Raw genomic sequence first — 19,852 nt, 5'->3', positions numbered from 1 at the left:
AGAGATATAGACCAATGGAACAGAACAGAGTCCTCAGAAATAATACCACACATCTACAGCCATCTGATCTTTGACAAACCTGAGAAAAACAAGAAATGGGGAAAGGATTCCCTATTTAATAAATGGTGCTAGGAAAATTGGCTAGCCATAAGTAGAAAGCTGAAACTGGATCCTTTCCTTACTCCTTATACGAAAATTAATTCAAGATGGATTAGAGACTTAAATGTTAGACCTAATACCATAAAAACCCTAGAAGAAAACCTAGGTAATACCATTCAGGACATAGGCATGGGCAAGGACTTCATGCCTAAAACACCAAAAGCAATGGCAACAAAAGCCAAAATTGACAAATGGGATCTAATTAAACTAAAGAGCTTCTGCACAGCAAAAGAAACTACCATCAGAGTGAACAGGCAACCTACAGAATGGGAGAAAATGTTTGCAATCTACTCATCTGACAAAGGGCTAATATCCAGAACCTACAAAGAATTCAAACAAATTTACAACAAAAAAACAACCAACCCAACAACCCCATCAAAAAGTGGGCAAAGGATATGAACAGACATTTCTCAAAAGAAGACATGCATACAGCCAAGAGACACATGAAAAAATGCTTATCATCACTGGCCATCAGAGAAATGCAAATCAAAACCACAATGAGATACCATCTCACACCAGTTAGAATGGCAATCATTAAAAAGTCAGGAAACAACAGGTGCTGGAGAGGATGTGGAGAAATAGGAACACTTTTACACTGTTGGTGGGATTGTAAACTAGTTCAACCATTATGGAAAACAGTATGGCGATTCCTCAAGGATCTAGAACTAGAAGTACCATATGAGCCAGCCATCCCATTACTGGGTATATACCCAAAGGATTATAAATCATGCTGCTATAAAGATACACGCACACGTATGTTTATTGCGGCACTATTCACAATAGCAAAGACTTGGAATCAACCCAAATGTCCATCAGTGACAGACTGGCTTAAGAAAATGTGGCACATATACACCATGGAATACTATGCAGCCATAAAAAAGGATGAGTTTGTGTCCTTTGTAGGGACATGGATGCAGCTGGAAACCATCACTCTAAGCAAACTATCGCAAGAACAGAAAACCAAACACCGCATTTTCTCACTCATAGGTGTGAACTGAACAATGAGATCACTTGGACTTGGGAAGGGGAACATCACACACCGGGGCCTATCATGGGGAGGAGGGAGGAGGGAGGGATTGCATTGGGAGTTATACCTGATGTAAATGACGAGTTGATGGGTGCTGATGAGTTGATGGGTGCACCACATCAACATGGTACAAATATACATATGTAACAAACCTGCACATTATGCACATGTACCCTAGAACTTAAAGTATAATAATAATAAAAATAAATATATTAAAAAAAAAAAAGAAAAGAAAAAAAAATTTGCCCTGAGTCGTGGTGTGTGCCTGTAATCTCAGCTACTAGCGAGGCTGAGACAGGAGAATCGCCTGACCCCAGGAGGCAGAGGTTGCAGTGAGCCAAGATTGTGCCACTGCCAGCCTAGGCAACAGAGCAAGACTCCCTCTCAGAAAACAACAACAACAAACCTAGAAGGCAAAAAACAAAAAACAAAAGAGAAGATCTAACTTCTTAGTAAATGTGTTCACCATTAGGGTGTTTATAAAAGAGATGTCATTCTTTATTAATATAGGAGAATATTCTTATTCTTAGAAAATGTACACTTAGGCTGGACATGGTAGCTCATGCCTGTAATCCCAGCAGTTTGGGAGGCCATGGCAGGAGGATCACCTGAGGTCAGGAGTTTGAGACAAGCCTGGCCAACATGGCGAATCCCTATCTCTACTAAAAACACAAAATTTAGGCAGGTGTGGTGGTGGGCACCTGTAATCCCAGCTACTTGGGAGGCTGAGGTGGGAGGATCACTTGAACCCAGGAGGAGGAGGGTTGCAGTGAGCCAAGATTGCACCATTGCACTCCTCCCTGGGCAACAGACTGGGACTGTCTCAAACAAAAAAAGGAAAATGTATACTTAATATTTAAGGGTAAAGTGTTACAAAGCCCGAAACTTAATTGATCAATCAAAAATATATATAATATATAAATACACACTCACATATATAATAAAGAGAAATAGAGAAATAAAGTAAACGTGGCAAAATGTATAGGTATTCAATGCAACTCTTCTTTCAAATTATCTATAAGTTTGAAGCTTTTTCAAAACAAGTCTGAGGGAGGAACAGTCCAAAAAAACATTTTTTTTTTTTTTACCTTGAAGTCGCTCATCAGTGAATATTTTGTTTGTTTGGTTCCAGGTACTATCTATAAATATAATTTTTTTCAGTGGTGTGCCTTTGCACTTGCTGTCATTCAAATCACAGAACTGTTGTTCTTCAGTTCTTTTGCGTTTAAAAGATGGCTTGTCAGGGTCATCATTTTTGCCTCTAACATTATTTTGAATCCTTTTTTGCAGATGAAAAGAAATATCTTTTATTGAGATAGACTGAGGTCCAGGAAAAACGAGTGCAACCTAAAACAAAGAAAATTGGGTTAGCAGTGTGCTACTATGATCTTCAAAATATATAAATTTTGATTGACTTAAAATTTTAAGAAAGACATGTTGCATATCTGAGAAACAGGCATTAGGTTGGTTCTATTGTATATGGTTCTTTAATATGTATGGTAAAGTTTTTGGCTCTCCCCTAGTAATTTATAATCATAATATACTAATTAAAACCATTATTTCAAAATAAGTTATTCACTGACTGATAGATGCCAAGTTAATCATACTTGAAATAAAAAGATTAAATTATATAATTTTTCATAAGATAAAAAGCAAAGTACATGATACTTTGTAAAAGAACCACTGAAAACTGTGCAATGATTAAATGCCATTTGCATCTATATCATAAGCCAAAGATAAAACAAATGATACAGTGAATGCTGGTGAGGAAATGGTGGTTTGAGGGCAGGATTAAATAGCATAACTCTTCATGGAAGCAATTTGACAATTTAAATCAAGAGTCTTAAAATTATTCATACCCTTTGGTTCAACCATTTCATTATGGGAATGTAATAAAATAAACCTAAACACAGACACTTACAATATCTAAGTATATTTATTACAGTGAAAAATTAAAATGAAAAAAATCTAACTTTCCAGGAAAAATTACATAAGTATGATACCTGTTTTCTTTCAGCACATTTTTACTGAGATTTATATTATTAGAGCTTCCAATGTCTGAACAGCTCCTGGCACAAAGCAGGCACCAAGTAAATATTTGTTAAATGAATAAACGTTGGAGAATCAAGGGAATTTTATCCCCATATGTTTCTTTATTTCCCAAATTTTCTTCAATGAGCATACAAATTTTTAAAATAAAAAGATAAAAACAAAATCATAATAAAATAAAATTAAGTAACAAAAAGTCTTGGTCGGGCACAGTGCCTGTAATCCCAGCACGTTGGGAGGCCAAGGTGAGAGGATCACTTGAGCCCTAGCAGTTCGAGCCCAGCCTGGGCAACATAGTGAGACTTGTCTCTACAAAGAATAAAAACATTAGCTGGGAGTAGTGGTGCAACTCCCATGGCCTCAGCTACTCGGGAGCCTGAGGTACGGGGATTGCTTGGGCCCAGAAGTTTAAGGCTACAGCAAGCTGGGATCATGCCACTGCATTCCAGCCTGGGCAACAGAGCAAAACTCTGTTAAAAAGCAAAAACCTTGAATTTTATAAATTTCAAAGTTGTCAAAGTTTTTAAATATTCATAATACATGTCTATATTTCTCCCTATATCCGGTTAGCAAAGTCCAGAGCTTCTGAATTTTCTTAGATTATAAACATATCACATCTCCTTACAGAACATAGCACTACATTCTATTTAATCAACTTAAATGGAGTCTAGCTGACCAGAGAAGAAACATTTTCCTAGATCCAAAGCTCAAATATTATTTACAAACATAATTTTTTATATAAACTCAACCAAAAAAAGATATATAGATATAAACAGAAAAGTAAAAATTTACCAAGTTCTTCCTGGAACAAATGAATGCACTAATTTCTAATTTTGTTTCTATATTAACCACACCAACAAATGGCCTCCAAGAGACCAAAAGGCTTTTACATGCTTCTTTTAGTACCCAAGGCCTAATTTTTTGAGACACATTGTAAAATTACTTTTCTCCAAGAAGACCCATAATATCTCACCAATGTGACAATTCCAACTGGGTGAAAACCAATTAAGAATCTAAAAATGACCAAGGAAGGCCTCTGAGCAGCTGAAAGAAATGTTATAAAGGCTATGCACTAAAGCTCTTAATTTAGGAGGATTCCTGAATATCCTAACTCAGTCTTTCTTCTTTTAGAGAAATTCCAACAATATTTGTAATCTGGTTTCCCAGTTTGCATCAAATTAGATCATCTATACGTAGCACAAACAGGAAAAGGAGAAGAGAAAAAGTAAAAGCAGGCACAATAATATTGGCAAGGAGTAAAAACCTGAAGAAATAAGGCAGAAGAGCTATAAAATGCAGACTCAAAAACACATAGCAGTCTAGAATCATCTGATCTTTGAAGATATCAATGAAATAAACTGTATATTGTCTAATGCTACCTAAGCATAATTCTTTATTAAGAAAAATATTAAATTATGTTTGAGTAAGATCAGAAAGGCAATGGAGGTTAAAATTCATTTGTATATCCAATGTGAAGAGTTATAAAAACTAAGTTGCCTACTTCATGGTCCTTTTCTTCATATTCTGGAATACAAGGATACGTGTAAATGTTTACAAATTCAGGTGCTAAGAGTTTTGCATGTATAGCAGTACTTTTGCCATCTGTTTCATTTGGATGTTTAATGATGTCAATCTTCAATGGAAGCTACAGGTAAAAAAAAAAGGACAAATAAAAAATATATAAACATTCTAATTTTTATGTTAATAAAAAGGGTCTTTAAAGCTAAATAGGAAGCTTATAATAAATTTCTATAAATACACATACGGTTTAAAAGATATACCAGAATATTAAGAATGGTGATCGTTACAAAACCAACCCAAATTTCTTCCTTGGCATTGTTAATCATGTATTAGGACAACTATTTTCAACTCATTTAACATGGAATCTTCTCCTAAAGCAAAGCTCCAATGTCATTTTCATTTAAGTTATATTAACTCCAATTCTTTGCATTTCACTATATGTGCCAAGGACATTTTTATAAATCCTATAAACTCTAGGTTTGCCTATGTTATGCTATTTTATTTTTATTTCTTTATCTTGAGATGGACTCTCACTCTGCCACCCAGGCTAGAGTGCAGTGGTGTGATCTCGGCTCACTGCAACCTCCATCTCCTGGGTTAAGCAATTCTGCCTCAGCCTCCCAAGTAGCTGGCATTACAGGCACCTGCCACCATGCCCAGCTAATTGCTGTATTTTTTTAGTAGAGATGGGTTTTCACCATGTTGGCTAGGTTGGTCTTGAACTCCTGACCTCAAGTGATCCACCTGTCTCAGCCTCCCAAGTGTTCAGATTACGAGTGAGCCACCATACCCGGCCTCTTATGTTATTTTAAAAGGAAATGTAAGTTTGGGCAAAAAGTTTCAGATCTAAAATTCAAGTTGAAATTCTGTTACCTTATACATACTTTCAAGTCAAAACTGATATCCTTTGCAGGAAACATCGTGATTTTCGGCATCACATTTTCAACAGCACAAATTAAATAATTATCAATTAAAAAATAGTAACAATAGGTCTAAGAGGTGTAATCTTTATATCACAAAACTCTCTTCAAAATCATGTTGCCTAAATAGTCCCCATTCTTTCTGGCACCAAGAAAGACTGGTTTCTTGAAAGACAATTTTTCCATAGACCAGGGTTAGGAGAGAGGGTTTGGGGATGATTCGAGTGCATTACACTTATTGTGCACTTTATTTCTATTATTATTACATGATAATATATAATGAAATAACTATACAACTCACCATAATGTAGAATCAGTGGGAGCGTGAGCTTGTTTTCCTGCAACTTGATGGTCCCATCTGGGGGTGATGGGAGACAGTGACAAATCTTCAGGCATTAGATTCTCATAAGGAGCGTGCAATCTAGGTCCTTTGTATGCACAGTTCACAACAAGGGTTCATGCTCCTATGAGAATCTAACACTGCCGCTGATCTGACAGGAGGCAGAGCTCAGGTGGTAATGTGAGTGATGGGGAGTGACTGTAAATACAGACAGAGACTTTGCTTGCTCTCCAACAGCTCACCTCTTCGTGTGTGGCCTGGTTCCTTAGGACTGGTACTGGTCTGTGGTCTGGGGATTGGGGACCCCTGTTGCCTAAGTATCTCCCTTAAAGTTTCATTATTTGTTATAGATGTTGTCTGTAACATGTCTCTATGCAAAAATAATATTCTCTTGGATTTCTTAAATTACATTTTTCTTATTTCACTTTGGCTTTTTGGTTTAGCTCTCTTTGTAATGCTTATACAAGCACTGCATTCAGCCATGATTATGGAAAAAAAGCTAGGTCACATCTCCCTTACTGTATATAAGAAACCCTCTGGAGATGTGTTCTTGACTTCAGCTTTTAAATGACCTTTTGTTTTATTTAGTAGTTCCCACCATCTCCAAGTTCCCATCCCATACTAAATAAGTAGGATTCTAGGAATTTACCCTGGGCACACTATTTTACCCTGGAGGACAAAACTATTTTTCTTACGTCTTAAACTGTACATATTTAAAGTGTACAATCTAATAAGTTTTAACATACATTAAATCCTTGAATCCATTGCTACAGTCAAAATAATGATTTGCCATTATCAAGTCTTCTCATGCTCTTCTTCCTTCTCCTCTCACCATCAACCACTGCCCTCCTCAGGCAATCAGTAATCCACTGCCACTATAGTTTGTACTTTCTAGAATTTTATATAAATGAAATCATACAATGTACACTCTTCATTTGACTTTAGCTAAGAATAGTTATTTTGAGGTTCTTCCATGTTGTGTGTGTGTCATTAGTTCCAAAACTATTTTTGAATGGAGCAGCTACTAAATAATTCCAATTTCAAATTTTTTCTTCCTGGACAATTATGTTGGGGACAGAACAGTAAAAATAACACACCCCAGGAGGACCTTGGCCTACAAACAGTTTTCAATTAGGGTTTCAAACACTGTATCTCCTACTCTCCCCGCTTGGGCCTAGCAATCATTTATAAGTTAGGCCCAATGATCATTTATAAGTTAGGCCCAATGATCATTTATAAGTTAGGCCCAATTGCTTCTAATCATCAAACCAACTTCTAATTACGGAACATTTACCATTTAAGTAGGCAGTTCACAAATGATTTTACGTCAGTCTACTTCTGGCTGAACACTACATCAGAATTTCCTCATGACGATCGGTTTCAGTTGACACTATTTTCCCTCTCCCTACGGTCCCTGAGCACCATGTCAGTATTATCTTAGCCCAGGGAAGGTAGGAAATAAGAAAAGAAAAAAAAAGCAGATCATGACAAGAAAAGAAAAAGAAAGCAGATCATAAAAGTGACCTTCTTATATGACTGAAGAGTAAAGTTGAAAATTCCAAAAGTTATCAATATTTCTGACCAGCTAGCTATCTTGGAGGGTATCATTTATATTAAGAACAGAGGAGTGTTATTGACAAATTTTATAAATCATGTGCCTAGCCTATTTTTTAATTATATGATAAAATAAAAAGCTTTATGAACTAAAGTCTGCAAGCATAATATAATTATGCAAAACCTGTACACAATCCAGGTATTGTTAGTTCTCCATGAGCATGAGATCTCTCGCATCATAAAATCAAAGCACAGAAACAGATCAAATCATGGAAATCCATGTTTGTGTTCTAGTTCACACATGTTAAAAGAAGATTATTTCTTAAATAATGACAAGAGTACTGAGTAACAATAATAGTGTTGACCACACAGGAACAGAAAACCAAACAACCAAACAACGCATGTTCTCATTCGTAAGTGGGAGTTGAACAATGAGAACACATGGACACAGGCAGGGGAACATCACACACTGGAGCCTGTCTGGGGGTGGGGGGCTAGGGGAGGGATAGCATTAGGACAAATACCTAATGTAGATGATGGGTGCAGCAAACCACCATGGCATGTTTATATCTATATAACAAAACTGCAAGTTCTGCACATATATCCAAGAACTTAAAGTATAAAAATAAAAAGAAAGAAAGAAAAAAAATTTTTGCTTTTTTACAAGCTACAAAAACACTGCTCTGAGGCTTCGTATGGACATTAAAGCTTAACTGTGTTTAAAAAAAAAAAAAAATAGTGTTGACCAGAGGGCAGTCTTAGTAGAGGCGTTCTGTTTTCAAACAAGTAAAGAATATCAATCAGCTCTCTAACACCTATGTTTTATAAAAGAGACTTACCACAAATCTTTCCACCCAAGTTTATCAAAATGCTACTGACAAGGAGACCTCAGCATTTTCCCATGGGATTATCAACTTTCCCCAAGAGAGCCTTTTAAATTCTAGGCTCTAAATTCCTATGGCCTACTGAAGTGTAACCATTGTAACATTGTACCATAGTGCAGTACTCATATGCTTGTGACGATCCTGATGTAAACAAACCTACTGCACTGCCAGTCATAAAAAAGCATGCTATACAATAAATGCTTAATAATGATAATATAAATCTGTTACTGGTTTATGTACTACACTTAATTTTTTTAGTTTTAGAGTTACTCATCCTAATTAGAAAAAAGAAATGTTAACTGTAAAACAGCCTCAGGCAGGTCCTTAAGGAGGTATTCCAGAAGAAGGCATTGCTATCACAGGAGATGACAGCTCCATACATTGCCCCTGAAGAGCTTCCAGTGGGACAAGATGTGGAGGTGGAAGAAGACCGTGACACTGATGATCCTGACACTGTGTAAGCCTAGGGTAATGTGTTTGTGTCTTAGTTTTCAACAAAAAAGTTTAAAAAGTAAAAATAAATAAACAATAAAAATAGGAAAAAGGTTATAGGATAAGAATATAAAGAAATAAAATATTTTTGTTCAGCTGTACAATGTGTTTGTGTTTAAAGTTAAGTGTTATCACAAGTTTTTAAAAAAGCTTATAAAGTAAAAAAGTCACAGTAAGCTTATTATTGAAGAAAAATATTTTTCATAAATGTAGTGTACCCTAAGTATACAGTGTTTATAAAAACTACAATAGTGTACAGTAATATTACAGGCCTTCACATTCACTCATAACTCACCATTGACTCACCAAGAACAACTTCCAGTCCTGCAAACTCCATTCATGCTAAGTGCCCATAAAAGATTACTATTTTTATACTGTACTTCTACTGTACGTTTCTATGCTTATATTTGTTTAGATACACTAATATCATTGTGTGTACAACTACGTACAGTATGCAGTACAGCAACATGCTGTACAGATTTTGTAGGCTAGGAGCCATAGGTATAGCCCACGTGTGTAGTAGGCTATACTATGAAGGTTGTGTAAGTACATCTAAGATGTTCGCACAACAGTGAATTTGCCTAACGACTCATTTCTGAGGACACATTTCTCAGGATGTATCCCTGTCATTAGGAGACATATGACTATATTTATGAATGCATTCCCTAGACTAAAATTGGGAGGGAATTACTCATTATATTGTCATCCTCCCTTTCTAAGTAGGCTATCTAAAAGCAAATGCTGAATGATTTGTTAAAATAAAAATAAAAATTAGAAAGAACATTTTGCAGAGTTGTTATTACCATTAATGTATATTAAAGTATCAACTTTCATACAAGGCCATTAAAATATAAACACTTTAGAAAACTCTGCACAGTCTAGACCATCTAGAGATGATCAAACACTAATGTCTTGAGTCATTTCTATTAAATGGTGTATATTAGACCACTGATTTGGAAAATACCCTCTAATATTAAATATCTATGAAAATATCAGCCCTGTAACTACATTACTGATTTTTATTATTATAATATGCAATCCATTTTTTAATATAATACACCTTAGGATAAAACTTTTAATGGAATCCCTTCTTTATGTGGCTATGAGAGAAATGTAAGATATAATAATTCTACGTATACTTCAAAAACCATACTTCAAAATGTAACATTCCTGTAAGATAATGGAAAACTTGAAAATAATTATTACCCTCAAGTTCTTGGTTTTTCTGAGCAAACTGTGAAGCTTAAATTCCACACTTACTTATTCTTGGCTAGTAAACTTTCCATTAGCCTATATATGTGATTTTAGACGCAGAGGAGACCATGGACTGGCCAAGATGATATAGGCTAATTGAAATTCAAATAAAATATGAGTGTCAAAGTACTTTTCTTACTTCAAATTTAAATGAAATTTAAAATTATCAAAATAAATATTTTAAAATATAGCTACAACTCATTTTTTTTTACTGGAAAGTTCTAATGAGTCCATGTGTAGAGTTTAGTCTCTCTAAAGTGTTAATAAACAGTAGTCAAATTTTATACATTAATTGATTTACTCCTAAAGTTTGGGATACTGTTAGACAAGTTAACATATATATAATAAATTCTTCTTTGATTATGTAGACATGATGTTCTACAGATCTTTTACCTATACAAAAGTAGTCTTGGTAAACACCAAAAACTATAAAGGTAAGCAATCAATTCGAATGACCTTTTAAATCAGGCTTAAAATCACTCTAAAATCACACAGCCCAGGGAATTGGTCTTAGTTTTCAAATTTTACTTTATTTTCATTTTGGTCAATGAAATCTACTCCATCCCCATGTATAGGATAAGTAACAAAATCCTAGGTAAAAATCAACTCTAATTCTACTAGAATAGTGTTTTCTCAAGAAGCAGTCCAAAGACATGAGTTTTTGGAGCTCCTTCGGGGTGTCTATAAACTTATTTTTTAGTATTCATATGTTTATATCACACATTTTTTTCTTATATTGTAAATAAATTAAATCATTAATGAAAAATTAATGGGTTTCATTAAAAACACCAAGAGGTTTAGTAGTCTGCAGGACTAAATTTTCCATAAATACACTTCGTTTTCATAATGTTAGCAATGATAAATTCCTCTTCAAAAGGTTTACTTGTGCGATGTTCTTGTTCTTTGTTCAGAAGCCCAAGCTCCTTGTACTCTCGTTTCCAGCCTGCAAGCAACCCTCCCACTCTTGTTGTGCCCTGACATGCCCAAACATGTCCAGAAATGCCTTATACTATAACGGACAGACCACTCCTAACTCCTCCTTTTACAAATCGTTCATTTACCCTATTTGGAAAAGTTTAAGTCTTAGCCAACTGGAATCAGTTTAGATTGTGCGGTCCAACTCTAGCCAATAAGGGAAGGACACAGGGACAGGAACTTAATAAATAATAACATTATTTATTAAGTTTATCAATTAGAGTAGGTATACATGTTTTTTAAAAATCTATTTTCATACTTTCAAACAATTAAATTTCTTACTAACCTTCACAAGTGGAATCTGTTCAATAGGTACATTTTCAACTGGAACATAACATGTATAGCAGTAGAACATTCTGGAACCACCACATTTGAGACATTTTGATCTCCCACTTTGCTGAGCTTTTTGAAGAACTTCTTGAGATGCTAAACATAAGTTTTGAAGGGGATCTTCTGAAGCTATGGAAGTAGTTTGTGACTGTTTTGTTTCCACAAATTTTGAATTATTTTCTTCACTTCGTTTGAGAAATATAGGTGAATTGAGAGACATTCTTCATTCAAACCAAAGTTTAACAGCTATTTCTAAAACACATATCATAGGTGCACTGTAAAAAAAAAAAAAGTGTCAAGAGAAGGCAAAATAAAAACAGAAAACATTTTACTCAGTCTACAAAGAAAATTACTCAACTTAAGTCACAATTGTGTGCTGTTTTAGTACTTATTAAACATGTTTTAAACCACCAAATTGGCATACTTTAAAACATAAGATTAAAAGCAATAAACTCAAAGGTATTTCAAATATAAAGTTCAGGTACTGAGAATCCATTTTTCAAGAATGCTTTTTTTGTTCCAGAGATGGCAATTTTGTTTTCCAGGTATTAGGAATGCAATGGTTTCATGTTAGCATCAGACAGGAATGTATTTAACCTGTTGGCTCTGACTTTGAACTGACATTAATGAAAAATAGAAGATTCTAGTGGGATTGGCAAAATTTAGTTGGTTATGTTCTAAAAGATACAGCCCTCTCCAACTTAAAACACACACTACATGTGTGTGTGTGTGTGTGTACAAGTGTGTATATACATATACAACTAAATATCCAATAAAAAATAAGAGGCACCTACTACTCATTATAATTTATAAATTATCCCGTAAGGTAAAATATATTATTTTATAAATCTTAAAAATTTACAGAGTAACATTAATGTCCACTTACTCTAAGAATTTATGCTTTTTAAAAACATACATCATTCTGATTCTTTAGAACTAGAGAAAAACGGTAAAATAACTTTCCCACTTAATATTTTCTTCAAAGGGTGATAGCTGCCAAAATTGTTACCTGCATACCCTGTAAGGAAGATATCTTTCAAGGGAGAAACAACACTGGTGCCCTATTGATTTGATATGCATTCCACAGCTATAAAATAATTCTCTTATTATAAAGCCTTCTGGCATTGTGGTTTAACTACGAAGCTCCAGGCACTTTAAGTAGAAACAGTGACAAGAGGAATGCTGTGACTCGAGCAGGACACGTTTTGTGGTCTCCCATATAGAAAGTGAACAATAAGTCCAGAGGAACATAAAATACAACATAATTTGCTGAGAAGAAGTTAGTGGCACTAATTTAATTACTCATCAAATGAATTTTTTTTTTTTTAAATTGTAAATCCCAGTGAGCTTGAGACCCAAATAAGGAGATGCAAAGACGCCGGTTATAGTAGAAAAAGGTACTAGCCAAATGTACCCAACGGGAAAACCAAAATACAGTAAATATTTTTGCTGTGTACTGATTAGGTACAGATTTACATTTTGGGTAAGAAAGCAGTATTTAAGAACAATGGTCCAAACCCTCCTTCCTAACACACAAATAGAAAATCTTACCTACTTCTGTCACTCCAAATCACCTGCCTAAAAATGGCTTTGATCTTTGTGACCATGCCCTAAATGACTAAAAGTGCAGGATATTAAGATGCCCTCTTTTCTTGAACCTCAGATTCTTTTAGGAATCACATGAAAATCGTAAACCTCATCCCTAGATGAATATACAGACACAATATTTTGCACACAATTTCAGGAGGTTTGGAGCTCTCCTAGAGTCCATCTGCGACCCAGGTAAAGAAGTTCCAAGCTTGGGAAGGGCCGGGCTTGGTGGCTCATGCCTTTAATACTAGCATTTGGGAGGTTAAGGTGGGAGGATTACTTGAGCACAGGAGTTTGAGAATAGTCTGGACAACAAAGTGAGATCCCATCTCTAAAACAGAGAAAAAAATTTTGGGAAGAGATCCTAATAGTCCCCAGAAATGAGAGTTGCAAATGCTCTGTTGGCATCTCTTTGCTGCACATAAGAAGCTAAGTTTCACCCAAACTCTCTTTGGGTTTGTCCTGGTGTTGCCTGAGGTTCTTACGGAGAAACATTTTGAGGCTTTAATAGTCCTGAGTTATTCAGATGATGTGATTCATCCTAAAAAAATGAAATTTGATTGGACTAGCTTAACCTGACTTCATTTTCCTGGGTATTCCAGTAGCTATTTAGCGGGACTGCATGTGCCAAAGGACCAAGTATAGTGGGATTGAAAAATGCAGTCCCTGTGGATGTCATGAAAGTTACTGTGGTTGCCTGACATTTAACAGAAAACTATTGGTAAGTTTTTGGAGTTATCCTAGGACCCTCGACATGCATTCCTCCTAGAGATACCTCAGAAATAACACTTTGCAGTTCACAGACCTGCTATCCACATAACTAAATGGATATTAGTGAAACCTTATATAAATAACCTTCCTCTACAAAAAATCAACCACCACAAATACCTGTAAGACAGTAAAAGAGAAATGTTTATGGCTCCACCTCCTAGTTCACCTACATTCTCTCACTTACGGCTGAGGTGGCCACGCAGAAGAGGCCAGCAATCGTAAATCATGGGCAGCTTCCTCCAATGGTCTCTGAAACTACATGATCAGGGTATCTGTCCTAACCTAGCCAACAACCTGTCTCGACTGTGAGTAAATCATTTGTTGCAAATGGGGTTATTTAAAATCTTTAAAACATACTTGTTAACATCAAATATGTGCAAGGAAATACAATTTGAGTCATGGGGGCTAGAAATACTTAGAAAACATAAAACTATTACTAAGGAACTAACAATTTTAACACCTTGATGGTGCGTCCATCATTCTGGAACTTAAGGCTAAAAATACATTAATTTTTTATTCCTCCTTCTACTCAATTTCCACCCCAAATTAATTATACTCACCAAGTTGCATCAATTCTACCTTGTACGTAATCCTCTATCTTCACCCTCAAAGTCAGGACTCTAATTCAGTTCCTTATTAACTCATAGATGGGTCACAGCAATGTCTTAAATCTCTTTATCTTTGAGTACTTATTATTGGTTCCACATATTTGACATGGAAAAATGCATTTATTGTGGAGGTACTTTAGCGAATCTATCCCCTCTCCCATTCAACTCTGTAAGAGCAGATTCCTTCCCCGATCTCACCTATCTCACCTATTACTGATTCTTAGGCAACAGGAGGCACTCAACAAACACTAGTTAACTAAATCAAAACCATTCTGCAAAACACATCCAGGAAGTATCTCACTACTGAAGTATCTGACAAACTATCTTTATGGGCCATCTGCAGCCTAGCACAAGTGGCAGGCTGGCAATTTTTTTTTTTTTTCCAAAATAATAACAGAAAAAGCTTCTACCTCTTCCATTATTGCAAGCTGACTCACCTCCCAATGGAACATTATATAGACTCCTCTGTACTGTATTGTGGACCAATTCAGTATTAGGAAAAAAAACAATTTTTCTTTAGTCTAGAGTATTTTTAAGAACTTGGACCTACAGGTCCAACATTCATTTTTCACAATCCAAGGTAGTACTCTTTTTTATACAGGATCAACGGCCCCTCCCACACCACCCGCCATATGGTAGCAGACTGTCTGGCCTTCGTTTTCATGGTGCATTGGGTTAGTCCTTAAATGCTGCGATCTAAAGTATCGATTTTACCATCCAACTTTGTGGACCTGGTGACCGAAAAATGTTAATATACTTCCTTATTTGTCCTACATTCCCAATAAATAATTTAGACGTAAGAAAAGGCTCTTTTGTTTATTATGTAACCACAACCTCAATATTTTAACTACACTGCATGGCATCGCTAATTCTACGTCTGTAATAACGTCTCCTTCCGTAATAACCAAACCCCCACAAACCACTCCAAATACTAAAAAAATAAAATAAAATAAAGTATAGGGTTCCTAGGGAACTGACTTTGCCAGGACATATTTTTCGTTGGGGCGGAATGCACCGAAAATCATTGGTAGGAAAAACAATTTTTTTTTTTTTTTTTTTTTTAGGAAAAATTTGGAAACCTTTTCCCCAAAGGGCCCGCAAGATCCTAAAAAAAGCAAGAGACCGCGCAGGGACCGAGGATCTCCCTCACAGGCGACACCCAGCGCGACCTCCGCTAGGGTCCTGACAAAGAATGTCCACTTCCCGCGGCCGCACCTCTGGGGCCAGACCACTGGTCTCCAGAGAGGCGCGGAGACCTCCACCAGGGATCGGAGTGGTACTCAGACCTGCACACCCGCGAGTCCTCGAACAGCTCCACGCGTCTCCAGCTCCCCCCGAGCCCGAGCCACGCACCGGGCCGTGATAGCGCAGGGACCAGACGGAGCGCTTTCCCGGAGACACCAGAGGGAGGAGCCACGCAGTTACTAGAGTCGTTGCTAGGGCTGGGGCCGCGCACAACGCAGACCGCGCGGCCTAAGCAAAAGGCTGGGAAGACAGCGGGGCGGGGTTAGACTGGAAGTTCCGCCTCAGCCTCTCTCTCTCTCAGCGGCGGTGTCGCACTTCTGAGAGGCTCTGGCGTGGGGCAGGGCCGCGTTCGTCTGGGACCCGCCTCAAGCCTCGCAGCCTTTCACCCGGTTTCCTCCCGATTCTTTCTGGGACAACATAATTGGGAAGCGGTTCTCGAAACATACTCTCAAGGCGTAGTTGCAGTGAGTTGTGAAGAAATGTTGATCCCAGAGAAAAGTTTGCATTTTGCCCACCTCAAAGATATTTTAGTTGTGAGAACTTGGTTATATTACTCTTTCGTGGCTATATCAATATCATTATTTCGTGCGCTGTATGGTAATGAAAGCTATTAGAAAAATCATTTGTATCTTTATGATTTAGTTTGCATAAAAACACGCATATAGAGTTAAGACTATTTTGTGTGTTTTTCCAGTTTGAAGTATAATACGTGGATGAGTTATTAGAACATTTGTCCGTGCCTCTCCCCAAAGAATGCCCAAACTGAAGTGCACTCTAACAACTAAGATTTTAAAACACAATGGTCAAATGCTGAGCAATGTTTTATTGAGCACTCTGAATTTATCGAGTGGTAGATAAAGGACATTACAATGCCCTAGAAGTGCTCACGATATCAAGTAAAGCATGTTAAATTTAAGTACAGAAAATGCAATATTCTTACTACTGAGATTAAAAAATGCAACTGAATACATTACAGGAATTTCAAGAAAGCTGAGAATGGAGTGGTCAATAAAGGCTTCTTTTTTGAACTTGGGTAAGGCCTTGAAGAATGATTTAGGTTTAGGATAGTGTTTTCAACTGGAAAGGGGATTGTGTGGGACCCCATTAGTGGAGGTCTTGACCCATTTGTAAGCAAGGAAATCTCTTTACACTTAAAAAAAAATTGAAACAATATAGATTGGAAATATCAGCGCATGTAAGTAAATTTAGTGTTACTTAGTAAAGTGCTACTGTATGGAGCTTTTAATTAGATATATGCATGTATGTGTGCACTAGGGCTTGTTTGTAAAATGTATTTCTTAGTGTATTTCAAACTCTAAAAAGTTTGAAAGCCAGTGATTTAGGGAGAAAGGTGAACTTTCTGGGTAGGGAAAGTAGAATAGCAAAGTCTATAAGCCAGGAATAAGTAATTCACACCCATTTTCCTTTTTAGCTTAACTCTAAGTTTTATCAAAATAGTTAAATTGCACAGATTAAAAAGTAAATGATACTATTTGTTAGATTGAGCATTGGGTTGCTATTGTATGTAATAAATTACTCCAAAATATGGTGGCTTAAAACAACCATTTTATTATGTTCACAGGTGATGTTGTCAGTAGGGCACAGTCATCAGCTTTTCTTTGGTAACTCAGAAAGACTAGAGTAGGCATGCTAGCAGAGCTTCTGTAACTATATGGCCGGGGCTTCCTCACAGTATGGCAGCAAGGTAGTCAGACTTCTTAGCTTAAACTCAGAGCTCCAAAGGGAGTGTTGCAATGAACAAAGCAAAAATTGCCTGACCTTTTCTGACCTTGCCTCAAAAAGTAACACGGTGCTACTTCCCTCACTTTCTTTTGCTTACAAGTGTGTCAAAGTCCTGTTGCATTTTAGGAAAGGAGACATAGATCCCTCTTCTCAAAGGAGTGGCAAATCTTGTCTATGTTTTAAAACCAGCGTAGTGAATTTACTTCTGTAACAGAAAACCCCAAAATATCAACAGTTTAATACATGTTTTTTTTTTTTTTTTTTTCTCACAAAAGATCCATTTTGGCTATTTCTAGTCAGATGAAATGTTAAATTCAAGGCCAAATGTTTTTATTTTTAATGATTCTGCTGCCTTCTAGGACTAGCTTATTTGACAAGAAAGAATGGCGAATCACCCAACGTCAACCCTAAAAATGACATATATCAATTTGGCCACATTCTGTTGGCCAGAATGTAGTCCCAAGGCCCCTACTTTAACTGCAGTGGATTCTGGGAAATGTAGAGAAACACACACATATTGGTGAGCACTAACAGTTTGCCACATTCTGAGGTTAAAGAAAACCCTGTAGTCTCCAACCCTTCTATTCTATTCTCAATTCTGCTCACCAAAGGAAAATTCAAGTGTTTTAAATATTTTGTCTATTATCCACTATGTCTAAATATACTTACATTGCAATTTCTTGGTTTTCCAATTTCAGACATTACCCATTGACTTTCTCCTACGGAAGGCAGTGATATAGGTCTTTTATAACAGTACCACCTCCAAGTGTGTGAACATTCCCTCTCTACCTCATACACTCTTCTTGTCCCTTTACCTATCAATATAGTGATATCATAGGCTTTGGCTAAATCAACATTTAGTGTTATCACTACTGTCTAGGTAAATGTTATTCAACCCCAAGGCACATAGCATATTAAGATCACATTCACTTTTAATACAACCTTTTACTTTCCTTTCTCTTAATAACTGCCATTTTTAACGTATTATTAATCTGTCCTCAAACACTTTGGCAAACTGCTAAAGCATCATGGTGAAATACATCAGATAATCCAGTAGATGTTTTTTTCCTTACAGATACTCTTCCTACAGCGTTACAACCTTTAGTTTATTCAGGATTGCTGGTTTCTGCAGTGTAATACTGTTCTCCTGTGTGTTAGATCACTTGTTTCCTTTTTCTTTGTTTAATCCCTTTTTAAAAATGAACTACATCCTCTAATGCCTTCCTGAAAAAAGGTAAATAGGAGTGTAGTAGACAGAATAATGACCCCCAAAGATGTCTATATCCTAATCTTAAGAACCTATTGATATTTTATCTTATATGGCAAAAGGAACTGCATATGTGATTAAGGAGATAGGGAAAATTACCCTGGATTATCTGGATGGCTGGACATAATCAAAGAGTCCTTATAAGAGGGAGACAAGATGTCAAGAGAGGGGAGAAGATTCTACACTGCTGGCTTTGAAGATGAGGGAGGAGTTCTGAGCAAAGGATAGCAGGGGACTGCTAGAAGCCCCCTTTCTCACGAAAAGATCTTCTGGGAGAAAAAAAATTATGTGTATTAAACCATCGATATTTTGCGTTTTTTTTGTTACGCAAGTAAATTTACTATGCTGGGCGACAAGAGTGAAACTCCGTCACATACACACACACAAAACATGAAAAGAGCATAGCCCTGCAGACCCATTTCAGATTCCTGACCTCTAGACCTGTGAAATAATAAACTGTGATTTTTTTTTAATTTTTTTTTTATTATACTTTAAGTTCTAGGGTACATGTGCATAACATGCAGGTTTGTTACATATGTATACTTGTGCCATGTTGGTGTGCTGCACCCATCAACTCATCAGCACCCATCAACTCGTCATTTACATCAGGTATAACTCCCAATGCAATCCCTCCCCCCTCCCCCCTCCCCATGATAGGCCCCGGTGTGTGATGTTCCCCTTCCCGAGTCCAAGTGATCTCATTGTTCAGTTCCCACCTATGAGTGAGAACATGCGGTGTTTGGTTTTCTGTTCTTGCGATAGTTTGCTTAGAATGATGGTTTCCAGCTGCATCCATGTCCCTACAAAGGACACAAACTCATCCGTTTTTATGGCTGCATAGTATTCCATGGTGTATATGTGCCACATTTTCTTAAGCCAGTCTTTCACTGATGGACATTTGGGTTAATTCCAAGTCTTTGCTATTGTGAATAGTGCCGCAATAAACATACGTGTGCATGTGTCTTTATAGCAGCATGATTTATCATCCTTTGGGTATATACCCAGTAATGGGATGGCTGGCTCATATGGTACTTCTAGTTCTAGATCCTTGAGGAATTGCCATACTGTTTTCCATAATGGTTGAACTAGTTTACAATCCCACCAACAGTGTAAAAGTGTTCCT

The 19,852-nt window shown here is 36.6% G+C and overlaps 2 protein-coding genes across 7 annotated transcripts in view; one reads left to right on the top strand and one right to left on the bottom strand.

Annotated features, from left to right (window-relative positions):
• The window catches only part of DTWD1 (DTW domain containing 1), a 39,558-nt gene extending 23,656 nt beyond the window's left edge, over positions 1 to 15,902 (bottom strand). For 2 of the 5 annotated variants that reach the window (XM_025390707.1, XM_025390704.1), the window contains exons 1-4: positions 15,761 to 15,902; positions 11,462 to 11,780; positions 4,737 to 4,880; positions 2,275 to 2,533 (exon numbers count right to left, since the gene is read on the bottom strand). In XM_025390707.1, the coding sequence (XP_025246492.1) occupies positions 2,275 to 2,533; positions 4,737 to 4,880; positions 11,462 to 11,725 (667 nt within the window). In that variant the 5' untranslated portion in view covers positions 11,726 to 11,780; positions 15,761 to 15,902. Of the gene's footprint in view, positions 1 to 1,836; positions 2,534 to 4,736; positions 4,881 to 11,461; positions 11,781 to 13,079; positions 13,208 to 15,689 lie in introns of those variants that run through there. The other 3 variants (XM_025390706.1, XM_025390705.1, XM_025390708.1) reach the window with 3 other exon arrangements.
• A 49-nt stretch (positions 15,903 to 15,951) lies between these two features.
• FAM227B (family with sequence similarity 227 member B) overlaps positions 15,952 to 19,852 on the top strand; it is a 279,192-nt gene continuing 275,291 nt past the window's right edge. Inside the window, exons 1-2 of one of the 2 annotated variants that reach the window (XM_025390815.1) lie at positions 16,067 to 16,183; positions 16,696 to 16,752. The gene's annotated coding sequence lies outside the window, so the exon portion shown is untranslated. Of the gene's footprint in view, positions 16,184 to 16,695; positions 16,753 to 19,852 lie in introns of both variants that reach the window. The other variant, XM_025390814.1, reaches the window with a different exon arrangement.

The sequence above is a fragment of the Theropithecus gelada genome, chromosome 7a, assembly GCF_003255815.1.
Source record: "Theropithecus gelada isolate Dixy chromosome 7a, Tgel_1.0, whole genome shotgun sequence".
NCBI lineage: Eukaryota > Metazoa > Chordata > Mammalia > Primates > Cercopithecidae > Theropithecus > Theropithecus gelada.
This window is presented reverse-complemented; position numbering and strand designations above follow the sequence as displayed.